The 21,161-nt window shown below is 34.5% G+C and overlaps 1 protein-coding gene across 3 annotated transcripts in view; it reads left to right on the top strand.

The window, feature by feature from the left end:
* Positions 1 to 6,797, top strand: part of LOC149563836 (cycloartenol-C-24-methyltransferase-like) — a 42,907-nt gene extending 36,110 nt beyond the window's left edge. For all 3 annotated transcript variants that reach the window (XM_089826965.1, XM_089826964.1, XM_089826966.1), the window contains one exon: positions 6,404 to 6,797. In XM_089826965.1, coding sequence (XP_089683091.1) covers positions 6,404 to 6,464 — 61 coding nt within the window. In that variant the 3' untranslated portion in view covers positions 6,465 to 6,797. The remainder of the gene's footprint in view (positions 1 to 6,403) is intronic.
* The last annotated feature ends 14,364 nt before the right edge of the window (positions 6,798 to 21,161 follow it).

Here is a 21,161-nt window from a genome sequence, read left to right as displayed (position 1 = left end):
CAAGTTGAGAGTTATTGTTTAAATTTGGTAAAGAATTTTGCAATTGATGAAATGGTGAGCAGTTTGGTTCACTTAGCGGGCCACTCCGGCGCCGCCCCTGCGGCCACCTCCGCCGGCGCTGCTTCAGTTTCCGCCGCCTCCGCCCGTCTCTAGCACCGCTCCGCCAGCTCTGCGGATCCGTCAGCGTTTGCAGCCACTGCAAGGGTGACACGTGGCCTGGGCGGCACGTGGCACCTTGCCATGTGGACCCGCCACGTCACCCTGCCACGTGGCATCCATTTTTGCTGCGACGGGCCAGGGGCCGTCAATTTTAATGCCGTGTTCTGCTGATGTCATCCTGCATCAGCACCTTCTTGCACCTCTCCTAGGGTCATTTTGGACCTACCTTCGGTTTTTTGGCCATAATTTTTGCATACGGAGGTATTTTTCCGATCCGAAAGAAGCGTCGGAAAGCTGGTTCTGAGACGGAGATGCTGATACAGGTGTTTTTGAGTTTTGATGCAGTTTGGTTGCCTGTTATGGCAGTCAAAGTCGGATGTTCTATTTTGCACTCCGGGAGGCGTATCTTGAGCTTCCGATCTCCGATTTTGGACTTCTTTATATCGCTGGAAAGCTCTTTCTGTGCTCTTTCCAGTGATGCTGGTTGTTGTTCCAGATTCTATTCCAGACACATCCTATTCAGTCTTTTGCGTTTTAGCATTCTGGTGGATATTCTGTTTGTTTCAGGTCCGGAGATCGATTTTGTTATTTCAGTTGCTTCGTTTTGGGCTTTACCTTCTGTTGTTTCAGCCTTATGTTTTTTCTGATCATTGTTGATATTCATTGTAAGCATCTTTATGCAACACACTAAGATAAAGTGCCACTCTTGCGTTTCGGGATCCTTCTCATCATTGTGATTCGTTGTACTCGCACTATTATATAAAGTGCCATGGGGGGGATAGTTGTTTGCCGCTTATAGGCCCTCTTTCTCTAATTTCTCATGCAGTGTCGATGACACATGCCTTTATTTGTGTTTGTACCTCACTCTCGATGTGTTTGGCTCCTGTGTTGTAGGAGATTTTTGGCCCATCTTTTTAGCTGCCTATCACCTCACCTACCTTAAGGGGAGGTTATATTGTTGTTCTATGCTTCTTTGGTTAATGGTTCGTGCCTTCTATTTCCATGGAGGTTCTACAGATCAGCATTTTGACAGAGTTTTGCGGTTCTTCATGCTTCAGTGATGCTGCTTCTTCATGATCACTCCTTGTTCCTGTTTTAGGGGACAATTTCCCTAGCGGGAGACTTCTTCAGTTCTTCACTAGGTTCTTACCTCTTTTTGGGGGAGGGTTTTTCCCATGTGGTTTTCTCTCTTTCCCCGCTTTCAGAGGTTGCATCTTCTTGCATTGTACTTGGGTACCTAACATGGCCTCGTTGCTGGGACCCATTTCTACATCCACCTAAGCTTCGCTTATGGGGGGGTGTTAGTGTAGTTTAAATTTTTTTTTTTTTTTCCGACCCTGCGTCCGTATGATCCGTACGGCAGTGACTAGGGGGCCTAAAAAAATCCTTCAAAATGCCCTCTGTCCAAAAACGGAAAGTTTTATATGAATCCTGATTGCAAACGGCCTTCCGGATCCAATGGTGATGTCCGTTTGGGCTGAAAGTGCTCCAAAAATATGCTGATCCCCAGATTTGAAGAAAAAATGCACAAACAAACTAGGGTTTGTGACTTCAAATCACGGCTTCAAAATTCTTCAACCAAGCTGCAGCAGGAAGGTTCTGATACCATGTTAGAATCTGAAAAGATTAATAACCCAGAAAACTAGTGCAAAGAGTAAATATCTAAACTATGAATGCAAATGATACAAAATCAAAATAGCATCATAGAGTTAGTCTCCAAGAGAGTAATGCAAATGCTGGAAGAAAAATAGCATTAAGAGGATGCAAAAACAAGAGATGCAAATACAAGCCAGGTAGCATGCTTATATAGGCTAGGAAGAGGGAGGAGGTGGCAACACCAACCAATGAGGAGCAACCATCTATTGGACTAAAGATAGAAAAGTATCTTCCCAAGATAGCTAATGGATGCTCACATGTAGGAAGGTGACACCTCACAACCATTCACCTAATAAAACATGCTTTATTAACCTAAGCGAGATTATTAAAAGTGTAGGAAAAACCTAGCAAAATAGGAAAAATAAAAAACTACACTAACAACGGTATCCCCCGATATCGAATAATCTCCTGCAAGGATGTCATGAAGACAAAAAAGTATCCAATGCCTACAAACTACATTTCTCCCTTTAGGAAGAAGATACACCAAGTATAGGTGCAAGTATACTTCCTATTGTGGATAGGAAGATGGATGAGGAATCCATATGTAGTATGCTATGGCTGCTACCTCTGAAGTCTGCTCATATGTTGACAAGTCCTTGATGAATGTAGATGCCACAAGTCAATCTGGTGGATGCCCAAAATAAGGTGGCAAATAAGGTAACATGTCCATGTATGAAAGTGAATCAAATTCCAAAGAGAAGGAAACATCCTTATAGGAAGAGATTGGAAGAGAAGCAATGTAGCCTCCCCTCAATGATGAATGCACACCCATGGAATGAGCTCCTTGATGACAAAAGAAGCTGCACCATGAAAATTGGATGATGTTCCTCCTTGTAGGAAGAAGCGGTGCCATAGGTGTAGTAGAGAATGCTCCCCAACTAGTAGGAAGAATCCTTAAAAGATATGATGTCTGAGGAAATTGGAATACAATCTCCAAAGATTGATGTCTCCTTTGAAGTAAAAGAGTCCTCCTCCAACTGTTGAAAAGAAGTGTCCACAATCATGTCAGCCTCAAAAGAAAGATCAAGTGGTTGAGGATCAGAGTGTTCCCTCGCAACAAGTGAAGAAGAATTCTCCTCAACAAAGAGAAGATGGATGTCATCAATAATGTCTTCTACATCTTCAATATAAGACTTCACAAACAACTTTGCAATGTCTGGAAGGAAGTCATCCCATGAAGTTGAAATAGGAAGACATGGTGTTTCTTGCTGCACTGAATCAGGGGCATCTATGGCTAGAACTGGATCAATAGAAGCAATAGGAGCATCATGAGATATGATCTCAACTGGAGTTGTAGGTACCACAACTGGAGTGACTGGAGGTAGAATGTCTTCTGGTAATGGAGGGACTCATGGATCTCCATATGCTTCCCAAAGACACATCCAAATGTCATGAGGACTACTCGCCTTATTAAGAGGAGCAAAAGATTCCTTACTCATACTGTTATACATAAAGTGAAGAAGAAGAGAAAGATGTCCCCAATTAGTATTAGGTGGAAATATCTTCGAATATAGATAAGGAAACACTTCCTTATGTTCTCTTAGATGATCAATCATCAAAGCACTCCATTTCTGATAGTTCCTTTTTGTCAATTTGAATCTTAAACCAAAGTGACATGTTTGACATGACTCCATGAGATCAAAAAATGTATGCACCCCCAAAATGCAAAAAAATATAAAAAATAAAGAAATCCGCCCCCCCGCCCCCCCCCCCCCCCCCCCCCTAATGCATGATTTGGCACTTTATATTTAGTGTGATTACAATTGCCACTTGCCAATTTAGGGCCTAAGTGGACTTTTGATTTTGCTGGTTACAACAAAAAGTATGAAGCTATATCGGACTCAACAAGATAAGACACAAGACCTCTCAAGGATCTAATTAATTGGAAGTGCCAATAGGCCAAAATGAGACCAAAATTTGAAAGTACTATGTTTACTCAAAATTACTCCAAATTGATACCAGATCTGGAAAGTAGACAAGAAATCATGCACTTTAAAAAAAAATAGCACTTGAATGTGTCCATATGAGCCTGAACGAAGCCTCTGAAGTTGTAAATTGAGATTGGCAATTTTTAGAAAAATTTAGGAACAGAGATCACAAACAACTTGCACCAATGTGATGAAGGGCCCCACTACCCTTACCAACTCACAACCAAGAATGCAAGATCTGATATCAAATCACAACTCTTTATTCATAAAATAACTGTTACATGCAACGTGCCGGGCTGTAAGGCCTTCCCGGTTGTGGCCAAATACAATAGCAATTACAATAACAGTTCTTCAAGATCCCTCAAGATCCAATCCAAACACTAGTTAGTCCAGATCCACACTCTAGTAGAAACCTCCAAGATCTCAACTTGTGCTCGCAAGCCACTAAGCAACCTCTTTGTTTCTAAACCGCAGCCACTAGCTCTTTTCACAAACTCGCAACTCCATCACAATCCTGCTGTAAACTGCCTCACATTCGGCGCTTTGTCCACAAATTGAGAAAAACTCACTTCTCACTTCCTCCTTCTCTCCAAGCTTCTACTAAGAAGAGATCACACCTTGAAGCTTTCACACCTTGAAGCCTTCACACCTTCCAGCTTGATTAGAAATGCTCACATGCCTTGCTTAAATAGGTACTTCCAACCCAAGACATTACAAACACAACCAATGTGGGATAAAAGGTAAATGTAACTACCTTACAACAAATATTAAATTCCCACCCAAATACAACTAAGCACCACCATGTGGCCCAATTAGAAAATTACATTTCCTTTATGGATCACAACAAATATTAAATGCATGATTTAAGGAACTTTCCGCAAGCTTCTAAGATGCCACCTACACACTTCGATAAATGGAATGACAACCATTTTCTTATTTTTTCTATTTACGCCACCTATGCACCTTGAAAATAGAAATTCCTTTTTGCCTCTTTTTTCTATTTTCTATTTTTTTATTACTATTTTCTTTCTATTTTCGTCACTTTCTCTCTCCACAATTTTAAATTTTTTTTTTTTCTCATGCAAGATGCTCCTACATCACAATGTGTAGATCACGAAATTCTATCCCAAAACAAAAAAAAAATACTCGAAAAAAGGAGTTCGTATGAGGGAGATATCATTGTTTGAAAATCACCTTTGTAATAATTTCTCCTGAATTGTCGTCGTCGCACCTCCAAAAATCAAATGACTCTAGATTTCACCCAGTTGTCCGATTTTGATGAAACAAAAGTCGATTTGGGAGTTTTTTGACCTTCTGAATGTGATGCCAACATTTGATTTGCACCAGCAAGCTCCAATCTTGACCTACAAAAAAAAAATCTCTCCAATGGCTATGCAATGAAGCTAAGTGGCTCTAATACCATGTAAGAATTTTGTATAGCTCTGATACCATGTAAGAATTTGTCTAAGGCAATAATTCAACACCAAGATGAAAAAGCTTAATAGATAGCACAAGAGAGACTAATGATGATCAAATGAGAATCTTAATAATGATCAAAATGATAATGGATATTAGATAATTGGATATGAGATGAATACACACTAGAAGTGCTTTGTATATAAAAACAACTAGAATGACTAGGAGTCAACAAAGAGATAAACATCACAACTAAGCACATGTCCACCAAGAGTGGATTATCCTCCATTGAGCACAGGAGTTTGTGCGATGATGAGAGGATAAGTTTACATAGGTGTATCTCATAAAGAGATGTTGTAGACACCATGTGCTCAAATAAGTTGCTAACTCCTGTGTTGTCAACAAGACAACTCATATGTCTATGCATATTCCTAAGTGTCTACATGACAACTAATATACTAAAGCATTAACCTAAGTAAACTTAAGTAAAGTTTAATAATAATTAATTACTTCCACTAACAGATTGACTGTTTTGACATGGATTGCCCTCATGTAGTCTGGATGAGCATCTGGGAACAATTTGGAGTTCATGATGGTTATCCAATCCTAGATAATGTCTTTGTGGACAATCTGCCACGCACAGATGTTCCTTATTCCATTCTTCTTCTAGACGCTTCTATATCTTTAGAAGTTTATTCCTATTCCTGGGTTTGGTGGTTAGCTCATAGGCATAGTTTTGGGTGGATTTGTTTGTGAGAAATTCTAATGTGCTCATATACAAAATACAAAAAATAAAAATGTGGTGTAAAATACTGTTGTAATCTTCACTAAACCTGTTGTGAGCACCTCTAAAAGCAGCAATAAAACATTTCCAATGGAAAAATAAAGGTTCTTTTCTAAACATATCAAAAATTGTTGAATTTGGTCCAAACAATGTCTTCTCTAAGATTATAAATCAGAAATATGTGTGCTCAGCAATATGCAGTCAAATTATACTGGAAAATGCAACCTTAAATCAGATGAAAGATACAGTATTAGAATGGTTGAAGGCCCTAAACCCAAATTCCATGAGTTTGTATTCATTTTTATTTACTTTGTAGATGATTGCTAAGAGTAGCAACTGACACTAGGTATTCTGGTTTAGAATGGAAATTTTTAAGGCATTCCATTGCAGAGAACTATTGTACAACTTTTATTCATATTTTTCACGTTCAAGGCTTATTATGATTTTATTTTTGATGCAGGAAAGAGATTTTCACACCTATGTATTTCTTCTTAGCCCGGAAACCCATAAGCGACAACTAGTGGTGAAAACCACATCCATTTTCTTTCTATGGAAGACCTTGACATTTACATTCTTAAGCATATTTCTCTTTCTAAATGCTTTGTAAAGTTATTTGTTTGGAGTTCTCGTAAACATCACACTATAAGCATTTTTAGTTTGAAATTTGAAGGCTAATAGAGGACGAAGATTGAAATTGTGTTGTGAATCACATCTGTTGGACTCACGATGGACCTTGACATCATTGTCTCTACCTCAAAATGGTAGCAAGAGAAACAATCTTCACTGGTATGTGAATGGATGCCTTTTTTTGGGATAATTTAACTTCTTAAATTGAGTTGCATCGGAATTGAGCATTTATTTGTCAAAGGTTAGATGACTTCTTTCTGCAACTCCGTCCTTTATGTAAAATCTATATATTCTTCCTCATTACTAGATTAACAGAATTGCTATATATGCTGCATTTTTAAACACATTTATCCATTTTCCTTTCTCATTCATTATGAGATTTTAATAGGTGGTTTTTGTTTTCGATAAATATCACAAACATCTTTACCAAAAAAATGAGTTTCAGTACTTCTTGAGTTGCTTGAACTTCTCTATTTGCTAAAATCAATTTAGGAAGTCTTAATTTTAAAATTCAAAATAGCATAATGTTCTAAGAGCATGCCTTTTTATAAAAAACACACATTGAGACTGAAAACTAGATGTACTTACTGATGATGTGACTAGTGATCATACTAGCTAGTGGCATAATTAGCCGCATTATAGCATAGTTCTTTTATCTTGAATATGATGATAGTGACATATAAAACGAGCAATGTGGCATAAACTTTTGCTTAAGATTCTTTTTGCATAGAACAAGCCATATATTGTATCTACAGATTCTACACAACCCCACACTTGTAGGGAGTTTGATCTAGAATTAAATAGGCTTTTTAAAAACATTATTGAATGGTATCACCTCTTCTTTGAACTTTGACAATAATTGTTTGACTGTGTATAATAACGTTCAGGTTTACTTGGTCAAGATTAGCTCTCATAGAAAGCTTGAACTGTCTGTCCTAGTAAATGTGTACCACTGTTGTGCGTGCTTATTTGTGAGTGATATTAAGGTATTTATGATATGCAATATAAATGCATGGGTACTTCATGTTTTCTGTTCGTATTATGTCTGTTGATTCAATCCAGTGGCTTCAAATTCTTTAGGCCTTGGTGTATGTACACAGAAATTAACTTATAGCATTTATCTTTCTCATGAATGAGTATTTTGTGTATGCACCTATTAGCCATACAACAAATTATTTTTCACTCTTCGTTTTGTTTGGCACTATTGCTGATCTCTAATATTTGTGGCAATTCTACTTTGAGAGATTGGCAGATCTCAATTCATCCATGCTTATAGTATTGAACTATCTTAAAATGACAGTGCTTTTAGAGTACAGCTTTATGCTAAAATGAGATCTCTAATATTGTCAAAATGTGATGGTCGTTAGTTGCACAGAATAGAATTGGAAAGAACATAAAATAGCCATTGAAAATGCTATAGGAAAAGGCAAAAAGCTAGTTGGAAGTGGTAATTGCTCAACCTTTTATTTCCCTCAAGCAAAGCGTATTACAATAATCTTGTGCTATATAACCTATGCGATTCTCACAGCTTACTAGAAATGTTCAATCTCCACTCACACGTAACGGGTTTTATGACCTTAAAATATATGAACATTAGGAGTGTGCTTCTAATGCACTGAAGTGCCCCTAACTGTTGTGGAACACGAAAAGTTATTCTTTATGCCATGGCTTGTGCACTTGAAAGTTGAAACGAACAAAACTGTTTAAAATATTAGATCAATATGCTATGTCATATTCAAAATTGTGTTGATGTGTGAATCCATCTATACTCAGGTAAAACTATCATGATAGAAGAAGACGAAGAAGATAGTTTAAACATCCATGAGGCTAAACATAGTGTATGGGACAGCCTGTTGACTTCAATAAAGCAGTGCTTTTTCTACGCAAGTTGATGATGCTCCCCTCTCTGCCCTCGCCCCCCTAACTTCTCAATGTTCTCCTTGTTGAATTAATTATGCAAAGAGTTGTCAGTTAAAATATTTATAAACTTCCATGTGCTGTCCTTGTAAGCAAAAGATTCAACAAAAAAATGGGGTTAAGTTTCCACATTCCTGGAATTGCAAAATGGACAACCCATGCTTCTTTTGGTCTTTTACAAAGCTTGGTTTCACAACGCAGCTGATGTGAGTTAGTCCTAAGTTGTGTGATAAGAATCTTTTCTTTCTATGTAATGTTGGCCCCTATGTAAGCTGGATTAAATGCAGAGTCTTTGTTTTATGTTTTAACCTAATTGAAATCCTTGATTAAGTGATCTTATTGACGGCATAGGTTTCTTGGTCATACGTGGATTGAAGTGGACGAAGTCAATACAATTGTCAGGGTGAAACAATTGTTACAATAATGACACACTGACCTTGCGTCATGAAAGAAATTGGTGACACATGAGAATGTTAAATCAGATCCTATATTACAAGAATGAAATTGCCAAGACAAATGTGGCATAATTCTCCTATGTCTAGTAGTATTTCAATGTACGTAAGTATTTATGTTTTCGCTAAGTCCCCTTTATTGTTACCTAAATCCTTATGGACTGTTCCCTTTACCACTTGGGAACTTCTATATATATGATGATTGGCTGTAACAGAATTTGTTAATTTGGCTGGGCTTTATCATTGGTTTTTTGTGTATTTCTCTTGTAAGATCTCCCCCTTTACACTTCCATTGTTCATTTAATTGTGTTTTTTACCAATATAGACAGTGATAATATAATTCTCATTAATATAATAAGTTTACTATGATTTCAAGACATACATCAAATCAAGTATTATAATTTCTCGTCACTTATACAACATGGCAGTCCAATCTCTTGCCTTGTAGCAGTGATTGATTTTGTGTGGATCATCATTATTTTTTTCTAACGGTGTGGGTTTACAATTGTCTCATAAGGTCTTTTCTAGTTAGCTTCATGCTTGCATCTTCTCAACTATAAAAATCTTAGAGATTAAAGCTATTTTATGTAACCGCCTATAGTGGGTACCACGTCCAATTTAGATTATTTTTCCCATTACAATTTTTTGCTATAGAGAAACAAATGTGCACAATTCGTTGTCAAACTTTGAAGTTTTACAACTTTTCATTCACTTCAAATTCAATACAATGAATTGCATAGAAACACCTCAAATAAGGAAATGATGGTATGCAAAATGCACCTATTAGATCAATCTTTTTAACGTACTTCTTAGTCAGGTCATCCCAACATTACCATCTTTCGCTTATCTTGTAAAGCAGTCCTCCATAACTATACAAGTAGGCATATCTTAGACTATGTTTTGCACCTATATAAATGAAAATTTATTTCAAATAATACGAATCTAACACAACTTGTTTTAAATAATGCAATACCAAATTTTTTTCGCTTGACAACCGAAAGTACATGTAACTACTTTACTAACCTCGACTTGCAAACAACGTCACATAAAAACACATTTGGTGAGAAATTTATCTATATAGATCACTGCTACATAATTTTGACAACCCCGAAAAAATCTACTCAAGCAACTTCATTAACTTTGATCTTAATTTGATGTAACTTTATTGTGGAAATTGATAATAAAAAGACTGAGATGATAAAAATATTTTATAAGAGACTATATAAAAAGTTCATATCGACAAGAAAAAGCAATAATATGATCAATCTATTTTCATATTGAATATAATATTTTATGTTTGAGTTGCATATTTTGGAGTATTGTTCCCCCAATGTAGTGCTTGTTCCCTCCAATGTAGTGCAATTCATCATTTGCATTTGGGTATTCCTATATTTTTGTTTGTGTTGTGCTTGGTAGGGTTAATATGTTTCTATTTGGGTTCGTTAGTTAGTAAATTTGGACATTTTCTTTTGTGTCGAGGCATAAGATAATTAGACTTGTCATAGTTTCATGTTGTTTTCCATCGCACCCGTCTTCTTTTTACAAGAGTTCTCTATGCCTATTTCATTTTATTTTATTCTATATTATTGTTTTAGTATCAGTGATACATTTGTTTTTCGATGTTATGGATGGTTCTCTCTTGCGAGTCTTTTTGATGACTTCACTATAGTATTAGAATCTTGCCAAAAAAATCGTGGTGCATCTTAATTCAAAATCTCCATTATAGTTGAGTCTAGTGCTAGAGCATGTATATTGGTCGCTTAACAAAAATACTTGTGTACCATGCATATTTATGCACATGCTCATGCATAATTGAACACGTGCCTATTGTAGCCTAATTGAGCTATTGTTTTTTATTAAGTGAAAATAGGATTTGAAGGAGCCTTGAAACCATTTAACAATATAGATCTATAGATAGAAACCATTAAAGCAAAACAAAAAACATAACTCGAAATAAAATAGGCATGGTAGAGAACAAAAGCCAGCTAGACGAAAAGACAACATGATCAGAAAGGTCAAGCCCACCCAAAGACCACCAACCAAGGCCCAAACAAAATATAACACGACACACCAAAGCACAACTACCCAAGCCACTTTAGTAACTTTGCAACATCAAGCTCTAGCTTTTCCATCTCCTTAGCAATTTTCTTTATCTCTTTGACCTCAGTGGCAACAATGGATTCCTTTTTCTTTGTATTAGCTCTGGTTCTTCTGCTAGGACCAACCTAAGAATCTGTTGGAGACTCCTTATCATTTGCAACCTGAATTATGACGTCCATATTGGGGTTCTCCAGCTTCCCAAGGAGGATCTTAATATGATCATTTGAAGCCTTTAAGATCTTGTAGCTTTGATCAACAATGCTTTTCAAAGCAAGATCAATGCTAGAAGCCTTACCTTCTAGTGCCGAGACCTTATCCTCCAGCCCTTTAAAATCATAAGAGTCCTCCCTTTATCGATCATATCAACATTATCACCCATGTTTAGGTTGACCTTATCCACCATATCCCTCTCCACAATATCAGTCATTTGATTATCCACCTTACTTTCCAAAGCTCTAAGCTTGAAACAAACGTCCTTAAATTCATGGAAGGACCATTTAATGGCTCTATAAAATGTAAGGAAACTTGTAACTAAAAATAGCGTTGTTTCCATATAACCCATAATAGATCTAAAATAAATAAGCATTTAAAATCCACATTCAAGAGAATAGACAACATATCTACAAAATTTGTGACACAAAATATACTTCGGGAAACTCTCATTGAGGGACAACCTCCAAAAGCATCCATCACAATGTTTAACAAAAAATCATTGCAATGCAATCATGAAAGTCTTCAAAGCCATAGCCACAACCAAACAATCCATGTGAACAAACATGAATCCACATATCACATGCCATGCTTCCAACCTTCACAAAGGCTTATTTGGCTAACCTGTCTCACTTTGTCTTACTCGAGTTTCTTTTCTTCTACAACTACCTTTGTCGTTGCTTTTATAGAAGCAAGCTCCCACAAAACCACCAAGTGGTATTATATAAACCATGTGCTACCAAAACCCCCACCGACCCACATTTAATATTGGAGATATAATTTATTTTTTCTCAAAATGAAATAATTACATCAAATATTACAATACAACTCATCAAGTATATTCCATGGGAAACTCTATATGTTGTATGTCCATCTAGGTGCTCATAGGTGCAACCTTACATAATAAAATAAAATAATATAATATAATATAATATAAACAATATTATGCAATGTGTGCAACACATAATCTCAACAATCTCCCACTTATTGTATACATTGTGCAGGGTCAAACTGTAACCACACAAATGAATAAGGGAATGTTCCCTCCTAGCACATGCACCATATGCTTCATCCTACTACCCACAACAAAATCAAAGTATCCAACATCTTAGACATGACTAATCCCACTCCTATTATGCTACTTCCACCAAACATACATACAAGCCATCTAAAGAGAAGACCACCCAACTTGCTACATAAGAATCATAAAATCTTGTACCAATCAAAATGCCAAGCACAAAAACTTGATCCAAGGATAATCATATGTATCCATAGCTGAAATAACACCCACAACAAGTGCTAACTCATCCAATCATCCATACCTCCAAAACTATACCAAATGAATTTCGCATCATCAACATATATAATCCATAACCTACAATCACAAGCCTTAAGAGAAATAGCTACCGCATATACACCAAGAAGCTGCCACTGGAAAAGACAATGTTAAGTACGTAACCAAATTTACTCACATCTCATAAAAGTGAATCCATGTAGTATCAAGGACAACCACATAAACCAATAAATTGCAAGAACTCCCATAGCAAGTCTCAATATATCACCTAATAAACCATGACAAACTTGCACTAAATCCAAACCAATGTGTAGCGATCATTAAGAGTTTTCTATTGACTATTCAAAGTCCAAAATCTAACTTTGCATGCCTAGGTTATGCCCATATTTGTGCTAAAATTAAACATCTAAATTTTGGGCTTATAAAACATGACAAAATGTCAAAATCACATAATCAAACCTATACAAAATTGTAGTGCACAAAATTAGCTTTGCAACGACTGTAAGAAGTTCAAAATCAAACGTCTTGAATAAAAGTAATGGTTGCTTTACCAAGACATCATTTTTACCACTTTCAAAGTGATCTTTTTTTTTTATGGTGATGAAAATTTTAAGGGATTAAATTTGATGGTCGTCACAACCTGCAATTGAAAACCTTTTGCATTTTCTATCAACATGGTCAAACTAGGGAATATTATAAATCAAAATTTATGAAAAAGTCAACCTAGATCTAATGGTGAGGTCTTTTTTTGTCTAAGAGGTCATTTTTGCAAGCTACCCCCTAAAACACCCATTTAAATGAAATATCCAAAAAACCCTTTTGACTAACGTTTTCACATGCCCAAAATCTACCAATAACCCATCATAATAACAAATCCAAAGCTCTCATATCTGCAATAAACAACTTACAAAACTCATATATCTTACCCTCTTTCATTCTTTCACACATTCATATGGACTCAATCTAGGATTACAACAACAAAATCATAGCTTTGATACCTCTTGTAAGGAATTTGCAACAAAAACATTACTATTTCACATAAAACATAATAGATTTGAAACAAATAAGCACTTAAAATCCACATGCAAAAGAAGAGAGAACATACCCACAAAAATTGTGACACAAGATATACCTTGGGAAACCCTCATTGAAGAAAAACTCCAACCTCCAAAAGCATCCATCACCATGTATTATTCAATAAAAAATCATTGCAATACAACCATGAAATCCTTCACAACCATAGCTATGACCAAGCAATCCATGTGAACAAGAATGAATCCACACATCTCATGTCATGCTTCGAATTCTCACAAATGCTCCCTTGGCTAACTAGTCGTAGCTTGCCTTGCTCGACTTTTATTTCTTGTCTTTTTTGTCTTCCTTCTACAACTACCCTTGTGGTTGCTTTTATAGTAGCTAGCTCCCACAAAACCACCAAGTGGTATTACATAAATCATGTGCTACCAAACCTCATTGACCCAAATTTAATATTGGACATTCAATTTAATTTTATACAATATTAAATAATTACATCAAATATTATAACAATAATCTCTACATGTTGCATGTCCATCTTGGTGCTCTTAGGTGTAACATCAATAATAAAATAATATAATAAATATTATGCAATGTGTGTAACATACATAATCTCAACATAAAACTCCAACACCCCGTTCCTAGTATTAGGAGAACATTAGGCTCATGTTCTCTACTTGCATCACTAAGAATGAGTATGGATGGGTCAATCGTCTGGTTCTTATTCACATCACCCTTCTACTTAGCATTGATGACCATATCAATCTTCTGCCTCAAGACCCTTATCTTCAACTTCTCCAAGTCCTTGAACTTCCAATGCTTAGTCTCCATATTCTAGGGGATGTTACCATTAGGAATTTCAGCCCAAATAGGAGTAGACTCATCAATATCAGGAACAATATGGAGAGTAGGCGATTGATTGAGCTTTAAGTTTTTCTCTCTTTTCTAACTTCTCACCAATTTTAGAGGACATGTTTTCTATAAAACAATTCAATGTGCATTATAACTCTCATCTATAACTTTGATTTTGAGGAATATTATGTATGTTATGGGTTGCTCTCATTTGTGAAAGATGTTCTTCATTTGCTATTTGATCTTGTAGGTGCTTGTATTACAAGATTCAACATGGTATCAGAGTGTTGTTGTGGAAACCCCCTTTTCAAATTTTTTGTTTCTTTTTACAAAAACATTATAGGGTCACTAAATCTTGCCTTGTGTGGATTTGCAAGTGGGTATTTTTCAAAGCATTTTGAAGCTTCACGAGCCTTGCCATTATGGATCTATAAAGTGATTTTCATCTCAGAGAAAAATAATTTCTAGGTTCTTTTCATAGCCACAAAATTTATCTCAGTTGTGCTCATTTTTCAAGGCTTGTTATAGTTTCTTGTTAGCCCCAGTTGATGATGTAATTGAGAATTCTATGATTGTTGAAGAGGATTTGAAGAAAGTATGTTGATGACAAAGTTTATAAGTATGATATTTAATGCGAACTTGAATGAGTTGGGCTATGATAATGTAATGTTGGTTTTATTGTTACAATCATGTAATATTATAATGTAATGATCTATACAAGCTACATCGAGTGAAAAGGTGAAAGAAGGAAGACAATGTTCACCGAGTGACTACAGTTGTCACTAAGAAGTTGGCAAAACAAGATAAAGTTTAGTTTTAACCGAGTAAGTTTAGTTTTAATCGAGTGATGTTTTACCCAAGTGAAATGCTATGTTCAATGAGTAACAACAAGAATAACAAGTTTATAAAGATGGAATCTAAGACAAACTTTTGGAAAAAATAAAAAATGTTCGAGAAGTTCAAAGGCACGAGTCAAAGTTTGTTACAAAATCTATGGATGAAAAAATACAATAAAGATTTCATGATGGAAATTGAAGAGGGATAAAGATGAGCACAAAGTTCTCTGGAAGTTCTATTTTTGAAGTGTCTAAATAGAATAAATTTGAGATTGATGATTGTGGTTAAGCGAAAAAATATAAAAGAATCTAGAAAGTGAGAGACTACTATTTAAGGAGGAGTTGGAACAATGTTTTGGTTGTTGGTTGAATACTAAATGGATGTGAATTGGTGTTGGAGAAGAAGAAGCTAAAATAAGAAAGGACAAATGAGCAAAGCAGAAAGAAGATCAAAAGAAGAGTTAGATATCAAGTGGAAGAGAAGGTGTGATTCAACCAAATAGAGATCAAAATGAGATTGAGTAGAACAAAGATCTAAACAAGCAAGATAGTGCTAAATGTAACAGATCATTTGAACTATTACGTTATAATCATTGTAGTGAAAAAATATCTTAACCGAGTGGACCTAACAAGTATGTGAGATCCTATATGGTAACATCAATTAGTGATATTTGTAAGTCCCTTAGAGAAAGTTACTCTTTAGACATGATCAAGGAGTGATAAGTGTTAAGTTTGTAGCTTTTGTTGGATTGATTCGATCATGAGATACATTTTTTATTGTAAATCATCATTTAGATAAATATTCTTATATATATATATATATATATATATATATATATATATATATATATATATATATATATATATATATATATATTACATATTATATTATATATATTATATAAAATGCATATTATATATATACATATGGATATTTATATTATTAATATATTAACTGATGATAATTAACCATAGAGACATGTCTCCTCTTCTCATATTTATGAGTCTTCAAATATGCATTTGGAACACACCAATAACAATGGCAATGTTAGTACATTTGCAAAACACAATCCATATAGTATTAAAATGGTACTAGAGCAGATTCAAACTCTTGAGATAAGAAATTTTAGAATAGATAATGTCCATGTTGATCTACTATACCTAAATTCATGCGGTTGACGGTATTCCCAACCACATTAACTCCATACATGAAAAGGTCACAAGAATAATATTAACCGACAGTGATTAGAAGGAAGTCCAAGATATTGGCTAGCATGGTAGTGGTTATCTCATCAATAGTTTGAGCCATCTGAACAAGGAATGTCATGTATTCATGGTGTGATATTAAAGATATTCACAACTTGCAATAAAATCCAACATGGGACAGGTTCCCATAAAACATTGATGCTTGTTTTGATTTTGAGCAAGTAGGTAGGCATAGAGCTCTACTCAAGACCCCATCTATTGTGATGGAAGGTGGGATGTGCCCTCTCATTCTTATACTCCTGAAGTGGAGATTAATTGGGACAGGTACACCACGTTTCAGCATAGGTTGAACACGATTGAATGGTGTCTTGTTCATGCGGACTTCTATATGCTCAACTGGCATTTTCACTTTCAAATGCTACCTCTAAAAATCAACACACTAGTTTATACAACATACGCAGGACATTGTACCAATTGTCATTTTTTAATTATTAAAAGGCATCTCAAGTACTCTCAATAGTGATCACATCCTCTCTAAAGTGTAGTCTTCAATCTTCTTTCAGTTTGCATAGTCATACAGAAACATGGGTAGTAGATATATATATTTTCATAAATGGTTGACTGCAACAATACACACACATATTCAAGTATGACGTTAGTCAATATCATACTACAATAAATACCACCATAATTTTTTATATAACGATGCGACCATAAAGAAATTACGTGCTAATACAATCTAACATAGTGGAGAAAAAACATAGTTATAAGGGTCATCCCAGCAGGGGACATGTACCATACAAAGATTGTTGACAAGGTCTGCAAGGATGACTAAGAATGTCAATCAAATTGCAGATTATATTTTCATTTATGAGCAAGAGAAGGAAAGCATGGAGTCACGTATACTTAGAAAAGATAGCAACTGTCTTAAGTGGAGTTCCTCAGATAAATCATTCCCCAATTTTTTTAATATTGATCACGAAGAATGGTTCGAAATCAACTAAGGGTACACTTGTACGTGTTGATATAGTTATAAACACAATGATAATTTTGACAAACATATATACAAACAATGGGGGTGTGACCATTCTTTATGAAGGCAAGTGAAGTCAAACAATGCATGTTCAAAGGGATACAACCTAATAATTGGCAATGTGGTAGTGCTACTACCACCGTGGCACTAACAAAACACAAGTTGACTATATCATAAATCAATGATGGAAACTATAGGTCATGATTAGTATGCAACCTGATATACTCTAGAAGAGGTGTTGCTTCAGGACTTTCTGATGAGGTTCAAGGTAATGTATTTAATTGGAATACATCAGGTAATAAACCATGCTTAAGGTAACTAAAAGGTATGATTGCATTTTTTCGTTCTTATATAGTTGTTTTACATATAAGTACATATAATGTATTACTTAATTTTCTTATATAGGTATTATATAAATGAGAATTTATAAGGAGAGTATCTTAATTAAAGAATGATATTTAATAACTTAATATTATGTTTTGTTACATATAAATATGTTAAACAATACAAGTTATTAGTATTATTGTGAGTTACTAATATTGTTATTGAAATAGAAATGAAATGAAATGAAATTTAAATATATTTATAAATATTGAACTTTTAGAAGAATATGTCATCTAAGGAAAAGTCATATATATATATATATATATATATATATATATATATATATATATATATATATATATATATAGAAATTAAGTATTGTGTTATCTTTATTCTATTATTGAAAATAAAGAGAGATATTATAATAATTTATGTTGTTGTTAATAATGGCATGAGTTAAATTACTAACATTCTAATTAATGTTGACATTCTTATTTATACAACCAAGAGCTATGTAACTTGATCTTTTCCTTTGAGAATGTTATTGTAGGAAGAGGGAGTTTGGAAGTCCTTGCGTGTGATTGTATGACCATAATGGGCCTATCATGATGACTTCCAAACGGTTATGACTTGTATTAGTAGAAGTTATTGAAAGAAGAAGCAAGAGAAAAGATTATTACCACATGCAATTAATTTAATTTCTTGAAGAAATATGTAATTCCAAGGACTCATTCTCTGCGACATCAAGCTTACTCGAGAAGTACACAATATTGATAGAAGGATGGTTGTCTTTAAATTAAAGAGAGAGGGACCTACCTTTGTTGTCTTTAAGAACAAAGTTGAGACACTTGTCAAAGAGAAAGAATCTATACATGTTGTGATTAGTTTCTTCAAAGAGAAGGAATTAACATACAAAAATAAGTCTTTCCATACTTGATGTGATGCAAAACTATTCAACAATATAAGAATGAGGATTTTACATTGTGGGATGGAATAATAACCAATGTTCAATTCCCATTATTTAATAGATGCTTATATGGAGGCAATTTATGACTTGATTGATATTTTCATTAAAGAAACTTGTATTTGGATGCACATATAAGTATTCATTAGCTTTGAGTATTAAATTTATCTTCTCACTCTATTCTCTCTCTTAATTGTACATACTATAAGAGTTTTTTGTCTTGATCTTTTCCTTTATGTGTAAGGATGTTCTTGCATGAAAAGAAGGTCGGTACTTTACACATGCTACCAAATATTGTGTAGAATCAATCTTTTGATAGTAGCTCTAAAGAAGTTGTGATCTAGTATTCATTAGTCATTTGATGAATCAAGTTGGATAGAGTAAGGCTCTTGAAGCAGATATCTTTGATGATTGAGACTATGAGTATACTTCTGCATTAAGAGGGAGTCTGACACTTCTTCAAAAGGAAACATAGCAAGATTGATATTTAGAGGGTGTCTAAAAATACATGTGTGTGACTGCATGATTTTTTGGTGGGCCTACCCTTGTATATATCATGAGGAAGTATTGACTTATCATTAGAAAGTTAGAAGATTGATATTAGATTTAGAGTGGGTCTAACAGACATCCTTGGGGGAAGAGAGTCATAACTAGTAGACCTAACTTTCTAGAATTATTGTTTAGAGGGAGAATTTTGAGGTGAAATCCTTTGTGAATGATATCTTCTCTATGAGGGAGAATTTCTAACTGAAATTCCTTGTAATGCATTCTTCTCTATAAGAGAGAAGTTGAGGTGAAAGTCCTTGTTTCACCCTCTACCTTGGTTCACTGTGGTAACAATTTTGCATATGTGGATTATGTCATGAAAGATGAAAATCTTTCATTGATGTATTTTCAGAGGATTGCTATTGTAAGTTGGTGATCTTATCAATAGCTTGACTTGTTATCATGACATACTACATTAAGTTACTGTCCTAGAGTGCCAATAGTCATCATAACGAACGTATCATGATTATACTTCATTGGTTGTCCCATAGTGTTGGCGATCATGATACTTGTCATGATAGAGACCATGGAATTTTGATTTCTTGTTATATGATAGACTACATTAAGTTGTTGTCCTAGAGTGCCGAAAATCAGATAGCTCATATCTTACTAGGATATAACATATTTTTTTGTTAGGCATCAAGGATTTGATGCCAGTGCACATACCAAAAGAATATAAGTATGATAAATACCACATGATTAACAATTCTTGTTGAAACATACTTCAGATTATATTGAAAGATAACATCTATGTTGATAGATATATGTTGATATCCTTAAATATGCTATTCCAAAAATATCATACTGAGATGATATCTCTTCATATACTCAAGAGAAAGATATGTTTTATAAAAATCATCCCTAGCTAAGAGGGAGTGTTAATTTTGTAGCTTTAGTCAAATTGATTCGATCATGAGATTCATTGTTGATGGTAAACCACCATTTATATAAGGTATGTGCAGGATCATGGTGTACCAAACTATGGCCTTAAGTGGCAGTGAAAAACCAGTAAATCAGGGTTATGTCAACTTGACACATAATTTTAAAGTGGTTCTAGACTTTATACCAAAAATTTGTAAGAAAATAATCTGTAGGAAATTGAATCTAGTTTCTAAACTACAAGGCCTTATCTAGAGAAATTTTTTTTTGATTGGTCAAAAGTTTGGATTTTAATGCAGTACTACAAAAATTTCAGGGCAAAAATAAAAAGTAGGTGTATGTCTGACCACCTTAACCATAATCAAATGATAATATTTTTAAATATAATTTTAGATATAAAAAGTAGACTTATGCTTGGATGTGACACATATTTTTGGGAATTTTTATTCCAAATAATTAATTAATTATGAATTTTTTACTATCTATTTTCAGAATTAAAAAACTCCCGTGTCTGAGCACCTTAACTAGTTCAAAAAAAATTAAAATTAAGTTTTTTTTTTCTTTTCTTATACTAGTCAAAGCATAGAATGTGACACATCTTTTGGATTTCACAAACCTTATATGGTTTGAAAGTTATAGCTATTTTTCAACGAGTATGTCAATCAGCACTTTGTAGCTAACTCCATTAGAAAATAAGTAATAATTACTTACTGAACTCGTAATTTGAAAAACCTTACATTTATGAAAAGCTAAGAACATTCTTAAGAAACCCTTTTCATTACATCAAATTTTGGTTTAAAAAAAGTCGTCAACTACATGCTTGAAATAAAAAACACATAAAAATATGCCAAAAACACATTTTCGGGATGTTTTAAAGATGACCATATAAGGTTGGTATCGAAAGATATAGTAGGAATTATAAAGGTATTAATTTTTTTCATTT

The sequence above is a fragment of the Cupressus sempervirens genome, chromosome 4, assembly GCF_028749045.1.
Source record: "Cupressus sempervirens isolate cs-2001-9-10 chromosome 4, ASM2874904v1, whole genome shotgun sequence".
NCBI classification, from domain to species: domain Eukaryota; kingdom Viridiplantae; phylum Streptophyta; class Pinopsida; order Cupressales; family Cupressaceae; genus Cupressus; species Cupressus sempervirens.
The sequence above is the reverse complement of the archived record's forward strand: the minus strand, read 5'-3'. Positions and strand labels throughout refer to the sequence as shown.